This window comes from Narcine bancroftii, chromosome 14 (assembly GCF_036971445.1).
Source record: "Narcine bancroftii isolate sNarBan1 chromosome 14, sNarBan1.hap1, whole genome shotgun sequence".
Lineage (NCBI taxonomy): Eukaryota > Metazoa > Chordata > Chondrichthyes > Torpediniformes > Narcinidae > Narcine > Narcine bancroftii.
In genome coordinates this window covers 11745274-11770212 of record NC_091482.1, presented here as the reverse complement: position 1 = coordinate 11770212, position 24939 = coordinate 11745274, and the positions used below count along the sequence as shown (strand labels likewise).

The 24939-nt window shown below is 42.0% G+C and overlaps 1 protein-coding gene and 1 long non-coding RNA gene across 8 annotated transcripts in view; one reads left to right on the top strand and one right to left on the bottom strand.

Moving 5' to 3' along the window:
- Positions 1-1591: 1591 nt before the first annotated feature.
- The window catches only part of nek8 (NIMA-related kinase 8), an 89822-nt gene continuing 66474 nt past the window's right edge, over positions 1592-24939 (bottom strand). For 5 of the 7 annotated variants that reach the window (XM_069911203.1, XM_069911205.1, XM_069911209.1 and 2 more), the window contains 4 exons: positions 22516-22674; positions 19678-19836; positions 14499-14667; positions 10365-10448 (listed from right to left, as the gene is read on the bottom strand). In XM_069911203.1, the coding sequence (XP_069767304.1) occupies positions 14597-14667; positions 19678-19836; positions 22516-22674 (389 nt within the window). In that variant the 3' untranslated portion in view covers positions 10365-10448; positions 14499-14596. Of the gene's footprint in view, positions 1689-10343; positions 10449-14498; positions 14668-17617; positions 18471-19677; positions 19837-22515; positions 22675-24939 lie in introns of those variants that run through there. The other 2 variants (XM_069911204.1, XM_069911206.1) reach the window with 2 other exon arrangements.
- Positions 18435-24503, top strand: LOC138749599 (uncharacterized). Its single transcript, XR_011348764.1, has 3 exons — positions 18435-18557; positions 21228-21327; positions 22474-24503. It is a non-coding gene; the product is annotated as an uncharacterized lncRNA (long non-coding RNA).

The window sequence follows — 24939 nt, the reverse complement described above, 5'->3', positions numbered from 1 at the left end:
CACAGTTAGAGTTATACTGTATGGAATTTAAACTGCTCCATCCCTACTGTTCCGCAATAGAAAAGGATTGAGATTCAGGAAAATTTACATTTTAATAGAGTTTATTCCCCAGCCTTCTACAGAAGCAATCTAGACTAGTTTGCATGCACATATGATCCAAATGGTTTTTTTTAAAAGGTTGCAAGGACGGACAAATCGAAGGGCACAAGGCCTTAGGACAGTAATCCCCTTCAGTTTACCATTTATTCGAGATAATAGGTAGGAACTGGGGTGCCATCATTTGCCAATCCATCATGTATTAATTGCTACAGAGACCAGGGCAATTTCTAAGCCACACAGACCAGGTTGTCCACTTTTTAAGCCCCTTTGAAGACGTTTCAATCATGTCAATAAACAAATTCTTGCAGCAATGCCCTCTAAGTATTTTTTTTTAGCTCAATGCCCCTTTCCCACAGATTTCTACACTGACAGCATCCATAGATCTAATCATGTGGCCTGCTCTTTGCTGGCAGGTCTCTCCGATGTCGTCCATCCTTTACTAAACGCTGGTTTGAATGGCTTGCCAGGTCACTTCAGAGCGATGTTAAGAGGGTTGGTGAACCTGGATTGACAGCTAGATATTCTTTCCCCGAAAGATATTGGAGAACCAGATGTGTTATTTAAGCAACAATTCTGTAACAAAATGTTATGGGTGGTGTGGTTAGCTCAACGCTGTTACAGCGTCAGCGACCTGGGTTTGAATCCAGGCATAGTCTGTAAGGAGCTTGTACATTCTCCCCACATCTGCGTGGATTTCCTTTGGGTGCTCTGGATTTCTCCCACCCTTCAAAACATGAGCTGGATGTATACGTTAAAAAATTAAATTAAAATAAATTGCATTTCCAACACCAGCTTTCCTAAAATTCCAGCATTTACCTGATTGCTTGCATTTAAATCTCCAAGCAATAGGTGAGTAGATTTGAACTTGTGATTGGACATCATTTAGTTACCAGCAATAGTGCAAGACCACAATTGGAACAATGCATACAGGACAACTCCAATTATCCTGGATAACTGGTCTTTTTTTTAAAATGGCCCAGTAGCAACAGCAAAATCACATGTAACAGTGTTTAAACAATAAGGGAAGGATTTTAAAGCAAGAAATAATGTTTAATTCTGACCAAAAACAACCTGAACAAAATAAGATAAATCCAACACCAAAAACTCTAAATTCTACTCTGAGGTTTTCCAAAATTCAAAAAAGTTTTGGACCTGTGATACCAGTTCGGCTATGAAGGATTTTTGATTGTTTCAGATACCCTCATTTATCTGAAAATTTTCGGAGGCAAAATGACATCATTTCGGCCTCAAAGTTTTTTGGATAAATGAGGATTTGTGATTTTTCTGAAATCCTCAATAATCCAAAAACATTTTGGAGCCGAAGAGACATCACTTGCAGGTCCAAAATAATTTTGGATAATCTGATTCAGATAAATCAGAGAAGTTCCATAATTTTGTTTTCTTACCTAAATACTTGCCATAGAAAGAGTAAAATAATTATTTACCAAACTGGTTTCTGGCAAGTCCGTCATTAAGGATGGATTGAATAGTAAGTCTTCTATTCACTGGAGTTGAGATCAGCCATTCTCAACTTTTTTTTTGGCAATGGCCTCCTTCGGACTCTGCTCCAAGTTGATGGGCCCCCTTTCCTGTGAAGCAGTCAGATTTACTTGTTTTCTTTCATACTTCTCTCTTACCAACTTGATAAAAAACATTTTTTTAAATAATTGATTTCAGTCTGTAGCGTGCCCCCCCCCTTAAATGTGCTGTGGTTCCCAGAAAAGGGGGGGGGGGGTCCCTGTCGTGTATGGCTAGTTTAGAGGAAGAGAGGTGACTTCACAGAAACACACTAAATTCTTAACACACTAAATTCTTAATGGGCTCAACTGTGTAGGTTCAAGGAAGCAGATTCAATTGCAGTGTTTGAAAGGGAGTTCAATAAATATTTGAAAAGGCAAGAATATGAGAAGCAGGCAGGAGAGTTTGTATCGATCTAGCCTGAAATTGATGGGCTGAATGGCCTTTTTCTTGTACTGTAACATCTCCATGATTCTACAACCTCAGATTAAATTTACTTGCACGTTAAGACCTTCAAAGGGAACACTGCATTAATTGTCTACATTGAATGTTTGCAATGGAATCTAACATTCCTGCTAATATTGTTTGAGCTCAACATGAACAGTCTCATTAATTCTAATGACAATACAAATCCATAAGGGTGCTATAATAATTCTGGAAGGCCCTGGTAGAGTTTTTCAATTAACCTTTGAGATTTAGGAACTTATTTCTCATTAGTAATCTCCCTGATGAGAAGGAAAGGATTTCTTGCAACTAAAACACTAAGGAGCACCAGGCCACTTTTAAAAAGTTTTTAATCATCTCAAGTTCCAGTAAGAACACAACGCTGGAGAAACTCAGCAGGTCACACAGTGTAGCTAAGGTTACAGAACCAACATTTCAGGCTTGAGCCCTTCCAAGGTATGAAAAATGGTGGGGGGGAGGGGGGGGTAATTGGTGGATAAGCAAGGGAGGGCACATCAGTAAGCAGGGGAGAAGGAAAGGCTCCCTGCGTGAAGAGGGAAGGGGGTGGAGAGCTGGAGGAAAGAAGACAAAGGGAATGGGGAGGGAGAACCGGCTAGCAGAAACCGGTGAAGTCTATGTTAATGCCATCCAGTTGGAGAGTGTCCAGGCGTGTTGTTTCTCCAAATTACGGCTGGACTTGGAATATTATGAGGCTGTAGACAGACAGGTGAGCATGGGAGTGGTGCAGAATTGAAGTGGTTGGCCACTGGGAGATCCCTGTCACTGATGCGGACAGAGCAAAGGTGCTGAGTGAAGCGATCTTGAAGGGATTCTCTCTCTCACTGCCCCTCATCTATAATCCCTGCTGCTCTCAAACTGTGTGAGCATGTACTCACCCAAACGCGCTCCCACAGCCACTTGGCCCCCTGTCTGTGTGCCTGCCTACATTTTGTTCATCCCTTGATGAAGGGCTCAAGCCTGAAATGTTGGTTATGTATCTTTGTTACATAAAGTACGTGGTTTGACTTGGAGTTTCTCCAGCATTGTGTTTGCCAAGATCTAATCCATCAGTTCAGCATCTTCCTTGACAGCTTCACTGTTGGTCAAAATTGAAACAAGTTCCTGCAGGTTTGAGGCAATTTCTAAAAGTTCAGTATACTAAGGACTGACAGTGTAGTTTGTCATACTCTAGAAGTTAACTGATGGAGGACCTCCATCAGCCAGCTCCCCACCATGACTACCAGCCCCCCCACATCTCCATCGGGCACACAAAACTCAAAACGGTCAACCAGTTTACCTATCTCGGCTGCACCATTTCATCAGATGCAAGGATCGACAATGAGATAGACAACAGACTCGCCAAGGCAAATAGCGCCTTTGGAAGACTACACAAAAGAGTCTGGAAAAACAACCAACTGAAATATCTCACAAAGATAAGCGTATACAGAGCCGTTGTCATACCCACACTCCTGTTCGGCTCCGAATCATGGGTCCTCTACCGGCACCACCTACGGCTCCTAGAACGCTTCCACCAGCGTTGTCTCCGCTCCATCCTCAACATCCATTGGAGCGCTCACACCCCTAACGTCGAGGTACTCGAGATGGCAGAGGTCGACAGCATCGAGTCCACGCTGCTGAAGATCCAGCTGCGCTGGATGGGTCACGTCTCCAGAATGGAGGACCATCGCCTTCCCAAGATCGTATTATATGGCGAGCTCTCCACTGGCCACCGTGACAGAGGTGCACCAAAGAAAAGGTACAAGGACTGCCTAAAGAAATCTCTTGGTGCCTGCCACATTGACCACCGCCAGTGGGCTGATAACGCCTCAAACCGTGCATCTTGGCGCCTCACAGTTTGGCGGGCAGCAGCCTCCTTTGAAGAAGACCGCAGAGCCCACCTCACTGACAAAAGGCAAAGGAGGAAAAACCCAACACCCAACCCCAACCAACCAATTTTCCCTTGCAACCGCTGCAATCGTGTCTGCCTGTCCCGCATCGGACTGGTCAGCCACAAACGAGCCTGCAGCTGACGTGGACTTTTTTTACCCCCTCCATAAATCTTCGTCCGCGAAGCCAAGCCAAAGAAGAGAAGTTAACTGCTCTGACCCTACTGTCCTGCAATAGATAAAGGATTGAGATGCAGGGAAATGTACATTTTGCAATTATCCTTTGAGATTTAGAAACTTGTTTCTCATTGGCAAACAATCAAAGCAGAAACTATTTTGTAATTAGTGGGCTGAGTGTCCACTTTTTCATAGGTCTGGGCCAAGCTTTACTATGGCAGGTCATTAACTACGTCTGCCTGTAGTGGGAGATGTTAGTTGTGAATTTATATTTTTACATTTCCATCAGCCTATTGCTCAACGTTTTAGTTGACAACATTTGAGCGAAGTTTGCAGATGACACCAAGATAGGTGGTAGAGTAGGAAGTGCTGAAGAAACTGAAAGGCTGCAGAGAAACTTGGAAGAGGGGGCAAAGAAATGGCAGATTAGATGCAATGTTGAGAAATGTACAGTTGTACATTTTGGAAGAGGAAATTAACAGGCAGATTAATATTTGAATGGGGAGCGTGGTGAACAGCTGTACACTTGGTTACCTGGCTTCACCTTGTTCTGTGACTACCCATGGCTCCCCCTCTTGACCCTGTATAAAGACTCCAACACTCTAACCCCTCCCCGAGAAAGCCTGAGTCATAGCACAAGATGAGGTCCAAATTTATTGTGACTAAAAGCCTGTTGGTCAGTGACTCAGTCTTTCGAGTTATTAACGGCGCGTCAGGGAGAAAATTCAAAATTTGGAAATGCAAAGGGACTTGGGGGGTCCTCGTGCAGGATAACCTAAAGGTTAACCACCAGGTTGGATCAGCTGTAAAGAAAGCAAATGCTATGTCGGCATTCATTTCAAGAGGAATAGTGTATAAGAGTAGAGGTGTTGATAAGGCTCTGGGGAGACCTCACTTGGAATACTGTGTACAGTTTTGGAACCCCTTATGTTAGAAGGGATGTAATAATGTTGGAGAGAGTACAGAGAAGATTTACAAGGTTGATTCCTGGAATGCAAGGGCTAACATACAAGGAACACTTAGCTGCTCTTGGACTGTATTCATTGGAGTATAGAAGAATGAGAGGGGATCTCACAGAAACATTTTCAATGCTGAAAGGATTGAACAGAGATGAATAAGATGTTTCCCTTGGTGGGTGAATCCAGGACAAGAGGACACAGTCTTAGAATGAGAAGGTACCCATTTAAAACAGAGTGGAGGAGAAATTTCTTTAGCCAGAGGGTCATGGAATTCGTTGGCACATACAGCTGTGGAAGCGCGATCATTGGGGGAGTTTAAAGTGGGGGGGGGGGGGGTTTGTTAGGTATCTAATTAGTCAGGGTATCCAGGGATATGGGGAAAAGGCTGGAACTTGGAACTAGATGTGAGAAGTGCTTAGCTTGGGGTGGAGGGGGGGGTTAGTGGAGAAGACTCGGTGGGCTGAATGGCCTACTTCTGTTCTTTGAGCTTGTGGAGGAAAGAAGTTTAAATGTAAACAAAAATGAATGTTTTTAAAATGTCCAAAATTTTAAATTAGAAGGTATTCGGTCTCAAGTTTCCAATGGTTAGTTTTAAGCTTGATTGGTATCATTGTTAGGCTTTAACTAATTTGTGGCAAATTAAGTTTCTGTCGTGCATGGAATACGATTTTCTTACCACTGGAGGTAGCACAATTATAAAATTAATGGCATAACCAGGACTAGACATTACAGAAATGAACAGTAGTCTCATGGTTATTCTGTTACCAGAACCTGGAGCACTGGATTATTTCAAAACACTGAATAACATAGATTGTGTTCTCCTATTAGAAACCATGAAATGTCCACCTTCCACAAACATGCCTTCCCCTCCATCACCATCCTCTCATATCCATCCACTCCATTTCCTGCTCATCTGCCCTAACCCCCTCTGCCCCCAGACGCAATAAACACAGAATCCCCCTGGTCCTTGCCTACCATCCCACCAGCCTCTGCATCCAACACATTATCCTCTGGAATTTCTGGCACTTGCCACAGGATCCCACTACTAGACACATCTTCCGTTCTCCTCCCCTCTCTGCCTCTGCTCCCTTCATGACTGCTTTGTGCACTCATCTGTCAAACACCCACCCTTCCCTGTGACAGCAGGAGGTGCCTCATTTGCACTCACACCGCCTCCCTCAACTGGGGCCCAAACAGGGTCAGTGTTAGAACAACTGGGGGGGGGGGGTCATTAGGCTAACCAGTAGTGGAATGGGCACACATTCCAACACATACACTTGCTCAGCAGGCAGGGGGTGGTGGCAGTGCTGGTGCCTACTTACTGAAAGTTAACATCTGTCCCTCCATCGTAGCTGCTTTTTATTGTGTGGAGAGTCACTAGAGTGCGTGAAACTAGAGGCTAGTGATACTTGACGCACACTGGTGATGCGGGCGGGGAAGGTCTAATGGTGAGCAATGGTTGCGAGCGCATGGGGGGGGGGGAAATGCCCGTGAATGCCAACCCAACCTTGATGCCAACCCTAGCCCCAAACAGGCCTTTCAAGTGAAGTAATACTTGTAGATCTGCAGGAGTGATTTACTGCATCTGATGCTCCCTTTGTGGCCTTTCATTGGAGAGACTGGGGGGGGTGGGGGGTTCGTTTTGTTAAGCACCTTCACCCTGTTCGTGTCAGTGACAGGGACCCAACCATTTCAGCTCTGCGTCCCACTCCCATGTCTGTCTATGACCCTGTGTACTATCCCACCAAATTGGAGGAACAACGCCTGATTTTTTTTTTCCCTGTCTGGGCACTCTCCAACTGTTGGTTTCTCTTGATTCGGCTAACTTGCTCACCATTCTCCCTCTCTCCCCTTCCCCCTGTTTTCTTTCCCTTGGCTCTCCACCCACTTCCCTCTCCACTTGACCAGATGAAGAATGGTCAACATTATGGGTCAGAACCCCTTCATCAGGATTTGTTCCTCTAGCTGATCACTTTTCTTTGCTCTAGATTTGCTTTTGCAGGCCCCTGGTGGGTCTCCAGAGCATACCCTCATCCCAGGCCAAGATGGCCCTCACAAAAACCCCCATGGTCAGTTATCTGGTACTTCAACATACAGCCTTCAACTTGGACCTTCCTGACTTAGTTCACCACTTGACACTGTTCTTATCTGAAGAACTTAACATAATTTTTAATATACACATCACTATTCTTTCTACCTATCTCTTTTATCACTTTATCGCAACTACATTCAGCCCTGGACCAGGGATAAATAACATGGATCATGCTCATGGCCTCACTTTTGTAAACTGATGTACCAGACCAATGTAGAAACATTCAAACATTAACTGTGTCAGTACCATAGGAGCTGGATTAAAATAAAACTTTGTTAATTTTTGATCATGTGTAAAACCTTGATCATGTCAATGAATCCCAAATAGTTAAGTGTGAAATGGTTTGAGCAAAATACAAGCAAAAATTCACCTGCTTGCCCACAGCATGGGTTATGAAAGAACCTCATTGTAATTGTGCTGGTGAGACGTAAACATTTTGCTGTTAGAATTCTGAAAGCTGGAATATCTGGGGGTAGTTGAAAGTGAAAAATAGATCGTATTTACTAATGAGATTCACAACACAGCTCAAAGGGTGTCATTTCCTTAATGTGGTTCTGATCACTGGTAGTAAATGATCTTTTATTTATGCAACCATCTAGTGTCTGCCTTGCCAATGTTGTCCAATACTGCTGCTCATGGTCAAGACATCTGGCAGCCATGGGGGGGGGAGAAATTCCTGCAAGTTAATGGCCTTTCATCTGCATGTTGTTATTGCATCCCTTCCCCACAAACAGGGGTTTAATCAAACAGAATGCACAGACATTGGTTAACATATACTCGTGTAATATTTTTCTGCATGACCCCCCCTATTTTTTGGCCCAATCGCCCACCCTCCGGAGCTTCTGACACCCCAACCATGAACCCGATGCCTCGGCCGCAGACTCTCTCCTACGCCCCGGCTGCCACCCACCAGATCTCCCGACACCCCGAATGTAGACTTGCTGCCATCCGAGCTCCCGATGGCTGCCCACCGAGCTGCTGACGCCTTGAGCGGTGGCAGTCAAGAGTGTGACCAGTGTAAAAGTCGACCCATCCCCCCCATAATTTGATCAGAAAAATTGGTCCAAAAATTTGGCAAGTGCATGCAGTATATTTCAGACCCACTTTTGAAGCAGATTTCAATCAGATTAGCAATCGCCACCCTTCAAACTGAATTTTCAATTTGAACCAGGAAGAGGAATGATGACTAAACTGAAATTCCAGTGATGAATTGATCAAAAACATTTCTACAGACTGGTGAAGTATCAGTGGATCAGGGTGGCTAAAAAGCAAAACACTTCATTGACAAAAAAAGCACAATTCCACACATCAATAATATTGCTTGGATTCAATGTTCCTTGAAGTACCCTTCCACCCATTAGTAAATGCAACACTAAGTATACCGGTAATTATTTTCTCCCGCATGTCAATATTTGCTCATTCAAGTTATCTATGACTGCAATCTTGTCAACAGCTTGAAACGACAGAACCTTCTTTACAAACTCAACAATGCAAAAACAAAATTAAGCATTTTAAAAAATGTATTTCTGTACCTTGAAACTGAAGGGCGCTAGTTGGTCACTGTTTGTGGCAACAAGTTATTTGTCATTGTAACAGGATTTGAGTAGATTCAGTAGTTCAGAGAGGAAGAGAGTTAACACTTTTGGTTGATGTTACGAGTGGACTGGGAAAAATTAGTGTTTTAATTTTCAGAGGGAGAACAGAAGAATGGAGCAAAAGGAAAGAGATGTCATGTATCCCAGGCCAGATTTAAAAGCAGTAAAAGAGGGGTGATAAATTAATTCTGAACTATCTGAAGATGAGACTCTGCAGTAGTTGTGAACCACAGTCACCGACTTTGTCAGCCTAGAACTGGTCAGTTAACCCTACCTGCCCAGGACACCTGAAGTACCAATTACATCAATCTCATTTACCACCATTGCTTTCTACACCTTGGTCTGCAATAATGAATACCTAAACCTGCCAGATTGATTGACTTGTGGGATGTTTGTTAAGCTAAATTAAAACTGGAGGAAGCCATCTGGATTTCATTATCTTGGCACCCCAGTCCAAAGATTTTCTTCCCTCCCCCCCCCCCCCCCTAATCTTAAAACCTCAAGTTTTGTGTCACCAGACCCAGTATCTCATAATGTGGCTTTCTGTTGAAGCACCTGGGATCATTGAGATGTAAAAATGTTCCATACAGTAACTATTGTAGGTACAGTGCTCTTGTCACAATGGCCATGCACTGTTTTACATTCTCTTCAAACAGCAATATAGGATTCCTAATTTTTTCTCTCTGTTTGCAGTCTGTTTACACTTTATTGTACATTGAGTACAATTTTTTTCCACTACCTTGTCTGCAAGATGAATCTCAAGGTTGTATTATAAGGTACTCACAATAAATCTGAATATATAAGGCCATTTCTGAAGGCAGTTTCTTATTTAATCTATCAGAATACTTGAGCTCTTGAACTTTAGGCAACCCAAACTTTTATTAGGAAATAAATCAGCATAATGTATCTGCTGTCTATAATTTGTATAAAAATTGAAAAACAGATGCATTTCCTTCACGTTCTTGCCAGATCAATTTCGAGTTGTACTACAAGAACATCATCTGTTAATATTCACTCCCACCAAGTTTGTATAGGAAAGACAAAAAAGTTTGGCAGTTTCAGATTATTGCAAAATCTTTTGCTTGCTTTCCAAACTAAAGGAGCACATTAAATAAGACAGACAGGCCTGATTATTTAGTTTGGCAGCGAATCCTCTCTAGATGTGCCAAAAAAAATTGATATTGTTACATTAAGCATCTGCCTTCAGAAATGAAAATCGTTAAGTATTGGATTTTCTGGGGGGGAAAAAAAAACTTAAGATGGGGCCCCCTCTCAACTGGGATATCCTCATATCTTTATCATCACCAAGAGATTTTCCAGCTTTCTTTTCAGAGGCCTAATAAATCAGCTTTGGAGTGGGGGAGTCATATTGCATTTCTTTTCCTATTTCCATTAACTTTTCACCATCCACTTGTTTGCTAGATTTTCTGTCGGTAACAAAGCGCTGGGTAATGTTCCTGAAGGCAACAGCATTTCTCTGGTTCTTTGTCCTTTGCTCCTATGTATTCTTAAACCGGGAATTGGAGTGAGAGAGACTACAAGAGAGCAGCAGTTAGTCAGGCAGCGCAAGTACCTGAGATCCTTGTGGGTCAGGGTCAACAGTGAAATCCATCAGGCAGCAGGTATCACGGCCGGTCTGCGGTGTTCACATAAGCCCAATGTCTGCGCAGGGTCACATCTGAAAGTAATCAGGAGCTGAAAACGTTGATCCACCAGGAATGAGAGCAATCCTAATCTACTGTTATTTTAATGGGCATTGGCTAACATAGCACAGGCACAGAAACAAACCAAAGATCTTCTGTCCATAAGTCAGAAACCTCAGTTCTACGTTGAAATTTATTTGGCTTCAGAGGAGCTCTGTTGCACATCTCATCATAAGTATCATCCTACAATGGGTCAATTAGCTTTGTTCAAAGTTTAAATTTATATTCCGTGTACATACATGACATTGCATACAACCATGAGATGCATTTTTCCTGTGGGCCAGGCAGAATTTTCACTTGCCTCCAGTGCAAAAAAAAAACAGAAATATAAACAAACTGCAATATAGAAAAAAAATTCACAAATAATGTGCAAAGTTGCTCATTAAATGAGTTCCTGAACCTGGGGGTACGAGTCTTGTGGCCCCGGATGGCAGTAGCGAGAAAGATCATGTCCTGGATGGGGTGGATCCTTGCTGATTGCTTCTGCTCTCCGACTGCAGCGTTCCATGCAGATTTTCTTGATGGTGGGGAGAGTTTTGCCTGTGATGTCCTGGGCTGTGCCCACTAGCTTCTCTCAGGCTTTCTGCTCAGAGGTATTGGTGCTGTCAAACCAGACCAGGGTGCAGCTGGTCGTCAGCTCATTTTCCACAATACTCCTGTGGAAGTTTGCCAAGGTTTACGATGTCATACCAAACCTCTGTAAACTCCTGATGAGCTTTGTTCATTCATGTGCTGGGTGCAGGAAAGATCCTCTGAGATAGTGACAGCCAGGAATTTAAATTTACTTGCCGTCTTTCCCTCTAATGTTCACTGGATTGTACACCTCTGGATTTCCCTTCCTGAAGTCGACAATCAGTTCCTTAGTTTTGGTGACATTGAGTGCGAGGTAGTTATTGGTGCATCATTCAGCCAAGTTCCCTCCTGGACGCTGACTCATCCCTTCCCTTTTTATACAACCCACCACCATGGTATCGTTGGCATATTTGTAGATGGTGTTACTGTTGTCCCAAGCCATGCAGTTGTAGTGCCGGGGGGGGGGGGGGGGGGGGTGTCGAAGAACACAGCCATGGTGCTCCTGTACTGATGGAGATCATGGAGGAGCCATCCCTACCAATTCCCACGAATTGTGGTCTTGAGGTGAGGAAATCCATAAATCCAGTGACACAGTGGGCTATTGAGGCCCAGGTCTTGGAGTTTGCTGATCCATTCTGAAGGGACAATGGTGTTAAATGTTGAATTGTAGTTGATCAAGAGCATCTTTGCTGTCCAGCTGCTCCGAATCTTTGTGGAGACCCAGTGAGAATGGCAGCTGCCATACAGACCTGTTGCTGCAGTCGGCAAATTGGAATTGGACCCATGTGGCTGCTTAGACAGAATTTGATTTGCTTCAACATATTAAAGGCAGAGATTGACAGGTTCTTGATTATCCGGGGCATCAAAGGTTATGGGGGGAAAAGACCGGGCAGTGGGAAAATGGATCAGCTCATGATTAAATGGCAGCATAGACACAAAATAAACATATTCATTAATAATGTTTGTAATCACAAACAAGTACTAAAAATAAAAAAAAAATAAAAAATAAAAATGCACACAGCCTGTTTGGTGGTGCCGGAGAATTGTGACCCCCCCCCATTTGAGGTCTAGATCAACATCTCACATCTTCCACAGCAGTAGCTCGCCAAGAGGAAAGTGCATGTCTTAGTAAAATAATGACTGGCAAGCACTGAATTGCACTCACCCCTTCATTTAAAACAAAAATGAACAAAGTTGACCGTTGGATGGGTTTTTCACGCACAATTGGGCACTTTCTCAGAGGTCACGAATTCCCGTTCCCTAAATCCGCTCTGTTCCTCATTGTAACAGGGTTAGAAGTGGGACAGGTGAAAGGTTTTTATACAGGGAGAAGCGGTCTCTCTCATGCGCTCTCTCCCCCTCACCTCTGAGCCTGCCATGCGATTTGATTCGTTGGCTTTGTTCAAGAAACCAATGCGCTGAATATACACTATATTGGAAGTGCGGCCACTCCAGAGCCAGGCACAGGAAGGAGCGTGTTGTCCAGAGAAATGCAAACGTATTACTGTTAACTGCCTTCACACCGGTGGTGACTGAGTACTGCCCTTTCCGCACCCAAGGTTGGGCTGAGCTGGTCTGACTGTGTAGCAGAGAAGAGCAGTCTGTACCTGAACTTCCTTTCTCATCTGAGAATATCTCTGCCTGGCTTCAGTGGGGAACAGAAAATGCACATGGTGGGTTGGGGTGAACTCTTGAATTCTCACTGCTGCAATTCCCCAGTTACTTCAATGAAAAATCTGACTCCCTTTTTATCCCCCCAAGAGTCTACTGAAAAGCGGGGTGGGGGGGGGTTTCCTAGTGAATATAAACATTGGGAAAGTCAGATGCAGTTCTCGCTCTTTCCCCCCCCTTGCTATTTTTCAGAGGGTCGCCCCCTCTGAGGTCTGGTTTGTCTAATGGTAGAACCGTCCCTGGGTGCAGTGCTGCCGGAGCAATGCTCTGGCATCTCATTGGGCCTCTTTGGGGCCGCTCCTGCACCTCACTCAATGCGGGATCAATGGGCAAAATGGCTGTTTTCCTTACCTGTAAATCCCCCACTCAGCTGGAACTGTTGTGCCAATGCTAGTAAAATGCAGAGCAATTCCAGTTGCGTGGGAGAAATTATGGACAAGACAGCTATGTTTCCCATTGATTCCCACATTGAGCGTAGTGCTGAAGTGGCCCTGATGAGATGCCGGCCTGGAGCGATCCAGAGTGGCACTCCAGGGTGTGCAAATGAACCCTGGCAGCACTTCACCCCCGGGATGGAGTTTCATTGTTGGGCTAGGAACTCTGATACTGGGCAGGTGATGTGAGGACAGTGGAAGAGAACACAAGGTTCTTTTAATGCCATATCTGCCCTAGGTGCCGCACTCTAGATACACCTGTTTTGAGAACATCCCAGATTTCTTCTCGGATACATGATTTATAAACTGCTGTCACTCTTATAACGGTAAGAACACAGCTACCATTTTTGTTCAAGATGGATTCACAAGCAACAAGGAAAAATGGGGCCTTGATGTATCTCATCCATATTTCAGTGCCCAGACACTGCAGATCTCATTTGGTACTGTAATGGAAGGTTGACCTAGATTTTGCTCTTAAATCTGTGCTTAGCACCTCTAATCTTCTCTCAGCAAAAGGGCATAACTGGCAGAAATTGCATACAAATATCTTAAATTCTAACATCTATAAAATTGAATTTTCCATTTTAAATTCACTAGTATTCACTAGAATAGCCTATTTCTGCTCCCCTGTCATATGGACTTAACACTCAAAACACTTCACTGTGGATGAGAGTGCCACTGGTAGCTGATTCAATTTTATAGATGTTGGCAAAATAGAAGATATTTGTATGTAATTTCTGCCAGTTGTGCCCTTTTGCTGAGAGAAGATTAGAGGTGCTAAGCACAGATTTAAGAGCAAAATCTAGGTCAACCTTCCATTACAGTACCAAATGAGATCTGCAGTGTCTGGGCACTGAAATATGGATGAGATACATCAAGGCCCTTTTTCTCGCTGCTTGTGAATCCATCTTGAACAAAAATGGTAGCTGTGTTCTTACTGTTATAAGAGTGACAGCAGTTTATAAATCAGTATCTGAGAAGAAATTTGGGATGTTCTAAAGACGTCACTTTCCAGAGAAGTTGATCTTGATCTCAAATGGGATCACAATTCTCCAGCACTACAAAATGAGCTATGTGCACGATTGAAACATCACTTTTTTTTGCTTGCACTGCTGTAACTGTGAATGTTATTTTTTTGTACAGTAATTTAATGAACACTTTTTTTTTAAACAAAAGTATCTGTGGCTGCAGCAAGTAAGAATTTTGGTTCATGGTACTAGTGTGTGATTATAAACATTATCAATGAATAGGTTCACAGTAAATAAAATCAATCATGGACATTAATGCATTCACCTTTTTAACAAGCATGCCATCAACAGAGGAAAATTTAATGGAATTTTCAATTACCGTAAACTCCATAGGCCATATCTGCCTCAGATATCAGAGCACGGTTAGCTGAATGTTATTACAGCACCAACAATCCAGGTCCGATCTCGGCTTTGTGCTCAGAGTTTGCACATTCTCCCTGTGATGATGTGACTCTTCCCCGGGCCCTCTGGTTCCATGTTCCAAAGGCCTACAGGGTTAGTAGGTGAATCGATCAGTTGGGTGTGTTTGGGTGGTGTGGACTTGTAAGTCTGTTACCCTGCTGCACCTTGAATTAAACCCTCTTGTAATCTCTACCCTAGCACCCTCCCACCCCTGCACATCAGGCTGTACAAAGACAACATCCTCTCTGATGCAAAGCACTCTCTCCCCACCCACTGCTTTGTCAGCTAGTATTAACTTGAGGCTTGGAAGAGAACACAAGGTTCTTTTAATGCCATATCTGTAATATGCAAAATGTTTACTTTTTGTCCACAAAGGTACAATAACTTCAGCCATTAGATTTTAGTTTACTGCTCCTCGCTGCACAAATCTTAACAATTTATTTAGTTATAAAATTAATTTTTTTGGTTAATTTCTTGAATGTTAAATTGGGTGCAATTGGGCAGCACTGACTCGTGGGCCAAAAGGTCATAATTACTGGGCTATATGCCTAAATTTAAAATGGAATGAGGTTATTTTGGAAAGTAATGTGGGGAAACTTTGCTCTCATAAAATCATTCCAGTTAGTTGCTTCAGCATTGGATTCTGTCGACATTAAAATTAAGACTTTGAGCAAAATATTTTCCTTGCCCAAACTGTGGCATCAGTGTTCTGTGATGGAATGCAGCAAGGCTTTGGGAAAGTCAATACCTCAGTTCTCTCAATCTAGGTAAGTGAGAAAAGCCCCAATTGTGAGACAGCATGCAAACACCATATAGAAGCTCTGCTGAGTTTCTCATTAGTTTTGTATGGAACTACATAACATTGCCACACCACCCACCTGGAAAACAAAAGGCAAAAATCCACCCCACCACCAAGAATGTCTACAGAGAACATTGCCTTTGGAGAGTAGCAGCAATCAACGATCCACACCACCCAGTACATGTTTGGTTCTCGCTGCTGCCATCAGGAAAGAGGTCTAGGTGCCACAAGACATGCACCACCAGGTTCAGGAACAGCTTCTACCTTTCCACCATCAGACTCCTCAACCACAAACTCAATTAAGGAGTCCCACTTTTAAACTTCAATTTTTTTTTAAAACAAAATCTCTCGTATTGCAGTTTGTTTAAATTTCTTTATTTGTTTACATGTGCACATTGTATAGTTTTTCTTGCGCTACCTCAACCTCAACATCCATTGGAGCGCTCACACCCCTAACGTCGAGGTACTCGAGATGGCAGAGGTCGACAGCATCGAGTCCACGCTGCTGAAGATCCAGCTGCGCTGGATGGGTCACGTCTCCAGAATGGAGGACCATCGCCTTCCCAAGATCGTATTATATGGCGAGCTCTCCACTGGCCACCGTGACAGAGGTGCACCAAAGAAAAGGTACAAGGACTGCCTAAAGAAATCTCTTGGTGCCTGCCACATTGACCACCGCCAGTGGGCTGATAACGCCTCAAACCGTGCATCTTGGCGCCTCACAGTTTGGCGGGCAGCAGCCTCCTTTGAAGAAGACCGCAGAGCCCACCTCACTGACAAAAGGCAAAGGAGGAAAAACCCAACACCCAACCCCAACCAACCAATTTTCCCTTGCAACCGCTGCAATCGTGTCTGCCTGTCCCGCATCGGACTGGTCAGCCACAAACGAGCCTGCAGCTGACGTGGACTTTTTACCCCCTCCATAAATCTTCGTCCGCGAAGCCAAGCCAAAGAAAAAGAACCACCAGTATGGTGATTCTGCCTTGCCTGCAGGAAAATAATCTCGGGGTTGTATGTAATGTCATGAACGTACTCTGATAATAAATCTGAATCTGTGCCCACTCCTGCCAAGGAAAGAACTATCAGAAGATTGCAAAAAAAAATGAAAAGGACCCTTCATGTGACAATGCAACCTTAAGTTTCAGATTAGCTGATTCTCCATGACAAATAATAGCTTCAACTAGCAGTTTGCATAGAAAGTGACAATATTCTCAGTGATGCATGGAGAGCAGAAGCACTGTGACCCATTTCCTCATTCAGTTCATAGTGAAATATCCTCTGTCTACAATGTATGCCTTCCAATTAACTACATGAAAGCAATATGCCAAGATTCCAGCATCCAAGAACTGCCTCCCAGCATTAAAGTGGGTAAGTACATTTTCCAAAGCAACGCAGCCGGGCTCATCATCCGAGCTCATGGGATCCCAAATAAAAACATGAAGGCAAAAGTAAATTGGTATTGATTGCAGACGCATACCACAATGAGGCATTTAATGCTTAAACTCCTTCTCAAATATGTATTTTGTGCAAAAGTACAGACACCAGGGACTGAATTAGAAAACAAGAAATCTAAAGCTAAGTGTTGAGATGTTTATCACTCTTTATGATTGGGTTATGGTTTTGTAACTCATTCATGGACATCCATTATTCTAGATGTAATTTCCTGACAACTTGAAATGGACTACAGATAGATTGATGTATTTTTCATTAGTGCATTAGAACGTTAGAATTTTAATAGGCATATGTGCTACAGGACATGAACGTCCAAGATTTCTAATGTAGTAACCTGGCTGAACCTTCTGTAACGGATACAAAGGATTAAATGGGGATATGAGTTACTAAATGGTGCAAATAGGATGGAATTGTAAAAATTCAGCTATCTGTGCAAAATGACTAGAGATGGTGCTCATTGATAATTTGGCAGCAAGGTACATTAGCAGATCTGGATTGAACTGTGGTTAATTTAATAAGACAATGCCTCGAGAGGCCATGGATCACAGAAGATGCAATCAGAAAGCTTCTGCTTCTGGTCATCATTCAGGAGTGTCTGATGGGTCACATGTGATCAGACTGAGGATCATATCCTCTCGAAGCAAAGAATTTTACGATTTCTCAGTCTGTGCACAGATATGACAAATTAGTCATCCTAGCAAGATGCACACATGGAAGTGGTATTGATAGAGGCTTCTGTCTTCAATTAATTTCTAAATAGAAAATAAACACAAAAACAAAGTGGATGCAGTCTGGTTTCGCTGTTCCTCCAGAAGCCAGTGAATTGATTTATTTTAATTTCATCTTCATCTCCTGGATTTAACCGTTTAAATTCTGTTCATTAAATCATCCATGATACTGAACTTGGTGAGGACCATTGCAGAACACTTTTCAAACTCCGCCTGTGAAGACTGATGTGCAACTGTGAAAACTATTGGACTTTAAAAATTCAAATTGGTACCCTTTATATATTAAAAAAAAAAACCTTGGACCAAGTCCTAGAAAAGTTTGTGATTAAAAGTGTGGAGCATTACAAAAGTTCTGCACAAGATTTAATTTGCAGCTACTTCCTCTGTCCCACAATAATGTCACCAAGCTTGTGACTGAACTGAACACCTGGCATCATGAATGCAAAAAATCTGGTTGCATTTAATGCTTCCGATTGATTTCATGCTTAAAGCCAAAGCAATTTATAGGATACCCAATTTGCAGAAATATTTTCTAACACTTGAACTTACTTGTTCATTGTTGGTAGTGTAGAGTGAGTAACAAAGGCATTCAAAGCTTAATTGCCTCTTTAAGAAGCATTAAGAAAGATATCGTCAAAGTACAGTATTAGGAAATTATGTAAAATTAAAGTATGCAATTTGTAATCAGAACAGAATGTGAAGAATTGGGAACATTTTGCTGAATCCAATTCCAAAAAGCTAGCAACACTAAATGTCCTTCAACTTCTACGAAAGAAATCCACAACACTGATGGAAAGGTAAGTGGGCAATTCCTTCAGGCTTGTTATTTTTCTGGCTTTATCCAGTGCTGGGCATCCTCCAATCCAGAGAAGACAGCACTTTCATCTTGGAATGGATTCATCTCCCAAAGCTACAAGATACAAGACTGAGTTAAACGATAGGATCTGCAGATACTGAGGCAGAGTGCAATACACAACAGTGTTGTACAAACTCGGAGGTAAGGCAGCGGCCACGAGAAGCAAAGAGTGTCCAACATTTTGGGACGAAGCCTTTTGTAATGGATGCTGAATGACCTGTTGAGCTCCTCCAGCACTTTTAAGATACAAGATTGTCGTATTTGAACAACTGTTTACTATTTATAAACAGCATTTCCCCACTATATTCTAAGAAAATAAGCATTTAGTTATTGTTATATCCTTATTTATTATTGCACTTTAGAATCTTGCATCTTTGAAGTTGGCTTTGAAGGCACAAATTTATTGAAACTCACTTTATTTCCAAGTATTTTGCTCAGATCAAACTTTGCTCACGATGGTCTTTGACTGTCAAATAGGCAGATCCAAGACTCACGGACCATTCTTGACAGATCACTGAACCCTTGCACAATTTGCGAAAGTTTGTGACCGAGATGTATTTGATCTAAACTGCAAACTCTATCAGTGGTGCTGACTTGGAGGTGCTCTAGAAACCTGAGCTCAAGGAGAGTCTATGCTCTCCTGCTTGAGTGGTGAGCCACTTCATTGATGTAGAGGGAAACTGGTCCATGGACTTCGAAACCTTAAAGTCAACTCCAACTCTATAGCAACTGGAGTCAAACAAAGTTGCTCCTCGCATCCATGAAAAGAGAGGTTGTGCAAAAATCATCTGCAAATGCTACCCAACCAACCGAGAACTCTGAATCCTCAATGTGATGCACAGTTTCCAGGAACCCTTTCCCTCCACCTCACCAATTTCAATGGTGAAGACAAATGAAATGAAGCTTGGACTCTAAACATGAGCTTTCACCAGTCTCCAAACACTTTGTGGGTTCCAAATAGGATTCCGAGAGGACAAAGGAAATGTGGTGACTTTATGCTTAAGAATAAAAATCACATGCTTGTGAATGTGGCCAATCAACATCAAACAATGATCAAACATCCTATTTTGCCCTCAATATATACTCCCCCAAAAAAACCCATAATTTTGTGCCCTTCAAACTATAAAGAACAAGAAAATGTAATAAAGCTGTTTGCAAATTTACACCATATTTAAAGAAACACATTTAACTGGGAAATGTTCCAAAGAGGCAGATATACAAATAATGGAATTTAAAAATTTGGTAGAAATGCATTCCTTACGTTTTATTGCCAGCAATGTGTTTCCATGACAGCATGCAACCGAAGTAATAAAGTAGAGGTAGGTTTCATCCAAATGTACTTGTTTGGGTGTTCCAGTGTTGTCGTCTTTCCTTCCCAGACGTCCTCTGGCACCCTTCCCCCATGTATACACTTCCCCTTCTGAGAAAGTAAAAGGAGATTTCATTGGGCACCTGGATGTTGTGCAACTGACCAGCAAGATAACAGGCTAGTTTAGATTTCAATTTGTATTGAAGAGAGTTAATCAGTCATCTATTTGCAATTTATTCCTTTTGGGCAAACTGATCACAATGCGAGAACTTTACAGGTTTAAGAACGACATATTTTAAGTTGGAAATCTGAGACTTGAATTTGAACAAGCCAATTGCGTGGGTGTCAGATGATCGAAAATTATGGAAAAAATATATTAAAAGGTCTGTCAATAGATGATCCAATTTCAACTGTTTCAATATGTGGCCCTTAACAAGTGACAAATATAAACTTCACAGGAAAAATCTCATCCATCCTTGGCTAACTTCAAGTTAAGAATATAATGAAATGGGGAAAAAAAGGACTTGAAATATTGCAAAGAGTCACAAGTTTGGGTTGGACAGGTTATAAACAGCAGCGAAAGACAACAAAGCATTTTGGAGGGAGAAGATAAAAATGTGAATGTTGCCAAGCCAAAAGTATTTTTGAAAGTGTAAGAGCTTGTACAAAAAGGAAGAGTAAAGTAAATATGGGTTACTTAAGGATAGACTTGAGAAAAAATATAATGGGAAACAAGGCATTTGTGAAGTATCCAGCATTTGGTTTCACAACAGAGAATCCAATGGTGTAACCAGGAACATTCCGGACCTAAAGATCTATCATGAATGAAGTATTAAATGGGAACAAAAGTAGGAAATGTCCCTTGGACCTCATGACCTAATCCCTTGGGCATTTCCTGTTTCCCATGATATTTTTTCCTAAGAAAATTATTATGGGGCCTGACTGCATAAATGCAGGTACTGTTTCCCTTGGCTGAGATGTCTTGCTCAAGCTCCAAAATAATGGCCTAGCCCAGGGGTGGGCACCCTATGGCCTGCAGGCCAGATCTCCTCTGTGTGGCTTCCATCTTCAGTGAGCAGCTTGCCTGCTCTGTGTTAGTGACCACCCTCTGTTGTGGGTACACCCCCCCCCCACCCCTCTGTGCTGAACACCTACTGCACAAGACTCTCCCCTCCCCCCCAATCTAATGTGCCAATCCCTCTTTCTCTGTCACTTCCTCTCTTTGTGTGTGACTCATTCTCTCTCTGTGCACACCCCTCTCTCTGCATTAGAGTCCCCTCTTTTTGTGAGAATCACCATCTCCACTGTGACATTCTTCCCCCTCTCATTGCTGTCTGTTTTGGGCTTAGTAATTTTTTTCCCCATTGTGACTAATTTTTCTCTTTGCTTTTTTTAAAGTGTCATTTTAATGACTAATTTGTGATTTCCAGATTTGAAGAAGCCTTCCCTGACCTGAAATGCATCAATGTATTCATTCCATTTATTTATTTCATTTACGGTAGGATCAGTGCGGCCCGCTGTTCAACTACTGCCACACCATCTGCCCCACGCGTGGTAAAAGGTTGTCTGCCCCGGACCAGCCACAAGAGATTTCTTCACTTGGTGAGCTGTGAATCTTTAGAATTTGCCTCTCAAAAAGGCTATGAAGGCTCAGTTGTATTATTTAAGGAGGAGACTGATTGATTTTTTTTAATATTGAGAATCAATGAATATGAAATTAGTGCAGTTAAGTGGCAGTGAGGTAAAAGATCGAACTTATTAAATGACAGAGCAGGTATGAGGCTGAATGTCACAGCCCTGTTTCTCTCCCTCATGTTCTTACCATCCATTTATTCAGACTGTTTCCTTTCTATCACTTTTTCAATCCTAACCTGTAATCTATTAGTTCGAGCACACTACATACTCCAATGTATCTAATCTCTTTTTTTGACACATTATCCAAGATCTTTTTAAAGTCCAAATCCATCAGCTGTTTTAAATCCTGCTAATTACAACTTAAAATCTTAGAGTTGCATCAAACTTGATTTCTTTTTTGTGAATCTACATTAACTCTGCACGGTCCTACTATTTTCCAAATTTACTACAGTATTAACACAGACTTCAGCGTATAGCAGCATTTTCTCAAAATGACCAGCTATTTCTCCACTTTTCCCCCTCCCCACCATTCCCCAAGGCAATTAAACTCATTAAAAAAAATATATCCTTGTCCTTCCCTATTGGAGCAGCAGTTGTGACCTTTGACTGAGAAATATTAGTGTTTGCTTCTAATGCACGGCGTAAAAATGCACGGAATAAAAGTGCAATTTTTTTAAAAAATGTAAATAATTTGCATTTCTACAAATTACAGTATCATGGTGTTCAGATGAATCATTGTATTAAGAACAGAAGTTTGACGACAAGTGGCTTGTAACAAAGTGAAATGCACGTCTCCAGTCACTGATTGTAGTCAAAACACAGAAATGCTGGAGGAATATCTCGGGATTCAGCCCGAAACGTCAGTGATATATCTTTACCTCCTATGGATACTGCGATACTGGCTGAGTTCCTCCAGCATTTCTGTTTTGAAGTGGTTTGTAACGTCCACTGGGCATCAACTGATTCCCACTCCTAAGGTTGTCCAGATATTTAAAGCAGTAGCTTTATCAAGATTGGTGTGATTTTATTTGCTTGGTGTCCAATAACAATGCAATAATCCAGAGCATAATTAACACATTTCACTAAATATTTATTTAATTAAATTTATTTCAGGGGTTTGAAAAATGTGCAACTTCTCTCTTGGTTTCAACATACCTGCTCCAATTGCTACAGTGAAAGCATCTCCACAAGCTACCATTGTGACCTTTATTCCTTGCAGGTCAGAGACCAAGTACGGCAAGCGATTACTGCACCGGGTGCTGGTGCCCAGCTGTCCATGTTGGTTACTACCAAATGTGTAGCATTCCCCAGTCTCTGAAAAGAACCATAGAAGAAAGTCAACTTTCAGATTCTGGACAAAGCAGCAGAGAAGATTAATCAGATATGGATCTAGTATCCGATTCAACCATTTAAGTTTAGCTTCTGATGAGGTAAAAGAGGTGAGAGGAGAAAATGGAGGGGTGAATTAGCACCAGATAGGATGAAAGACCTTGAAACCTAAGAGATGCCAATGAGCAATATATCTGCACAGCTCGTCACGAACAGTTCAAAAGCAGTGTCAGCACAGATGCTGAATCTCCTGCTGAATGACCTTGCAGGAGGCAACAAATTGCTATTTGAGTTTGTGTAACTCCTTTAATTTATTTTTAAAAAAACTGCAAGATGCTTTGCAAATGTAACAAAAATAGAACTGAATTGTTTGGCTAAAGAAATTTGCAGATGGAATATGCTCATTTGTTTCAGACGAAAACCAAGAAGCCACTCGTACTTTCTGAATCCTCGTAATCAGTGACAATCATGGATAAATGGAATGTGGTGATTCGGTATCATTTTGTTAAATTGCCTGCATCATATCTCAATATTTGCCAGATCTGGCACTGTTGTCTGCCAGTTGGTAGATCATTTAACTTGCAAGGTAAATGCTGCAATGCAGGCCTTTTTGTGTGTAATTAGTCACAGCTGAATGATTGCACTGTCATATTGGAATCCAAAGGCTACGTTTAAGCTTCACTCCAAGGAGTCGAGCACAAAATCTAGACAGACGCAGTAATGAAGGAGTTCAACATTATCACGAGTCGATTTGTAAATGAGACCCTCTCAGCTGGTTATACAAGATGCACTGAAACTATTTTAAAGAACACCAGGAAGGCCACACTGGTCTGCATCGACAACAATCCTGAAATCAACTTTGCTAAAATACTTGACCTGGTCATTATCACTTTGTTGGTAATTATAATTGAACTTTGCATTTTTCGAAATCCATTTTCTACATTCTTGTAGTAATGCATCATTTTAGTGGAAGTTGATTGTCCAGCATTCTTGAAAATTACAAGGGTGGTACAGAACAGATTGCTTTGATGCTTGCAACAATTGAACAGCAGACAAAAGTGGAACTGAATTAAAATGTAATTGTTGTTTAATCAAAGTATTTGGCAAATAAAAGATATTTGCCAATATCCTGTGCAAATGAGGAGCCAACACATAAGGTTTTTGTTCTTGGCATGTACTGTCCACTCCTAGTTGCCAATGCCCTGGCAACATCTTTCTTGCTGCAGGAGAACTTGTAATGATTCATCTGCTTTCATGGTCAATTTAATGATCTCTGTCCATAAGTTTCATCGTTTTCAACTGAAAGCCTATTTTAACTCCTGTACTCTACGTGCACGTCTGTACCCTATCCCCTTGGCTACCATTTCAAGTTAGAAAATGCTGCCTATTCCATGTTACCTTTGCCAGCATTTTCTGAGTTTTCAATTTCCAGAATTTGCTGTGCTTTGGCCATTTACTCAGATTATGTACTTTGTCAAAAGAGGGAGAGAGAACCTTGGGAATACAAGAGTACTGAAGCATTCTGCTTTTAATGTAATAAATCTTCTGTGAGTCCAGTCACGGTAAATCATGAGAACGCTATTCTGTACAAATGCAGAGCATCCTTCTTAAGGTAAAAGAAAAAAGCCCTGCCTGGTCGTGACAAATAATTGATGTTCAATGAAAGTGGATATGTATTCATTCCAAAGATTAATTGCTAGAGTTCAGAACACTGGCTTTGATTGTGGGAAAATTAATTAACATCTTAGCTCGGGTATAGCTGTTGGTTTTAATTTGTATTTATTCCAAATGTTATCTGACACAATTTTTAAATATTAAACAGAATTTGTCATCAGGCAATGTTGCCGACACGGGTGGGTATTTATTGGAAATAGAAAACATAATCACGATGAATTATTATTTTTGTTACATGTAGCTGGTTCTTCAATAGGACGTGGCCACTTAAAACCACAACAATGTTGACCCCAAGAGGTGAGAAAAATTTGGAGAATGCGAAACTAGATTTTCCCTGAACCCTGCGGTTCAGAAAGTATTTCTTCTGAAGCAGTCCCTCAAGATCAACAATGACCTGCTTTCACTCCAGTTCAGTGGACTCGGAGGTGACCAATGTGGCAAGATTACAGATTCTTTCAATGTTGGGTCAGCAAGAGCGTGATGGGACAGTAAGTGGGTTTGTGAGGTGGTGTGGTGCATCTGCCATTGATGTTGGACTTCTGCATGCTCCTGCCAATGTGGAGAAGGTTAACACTA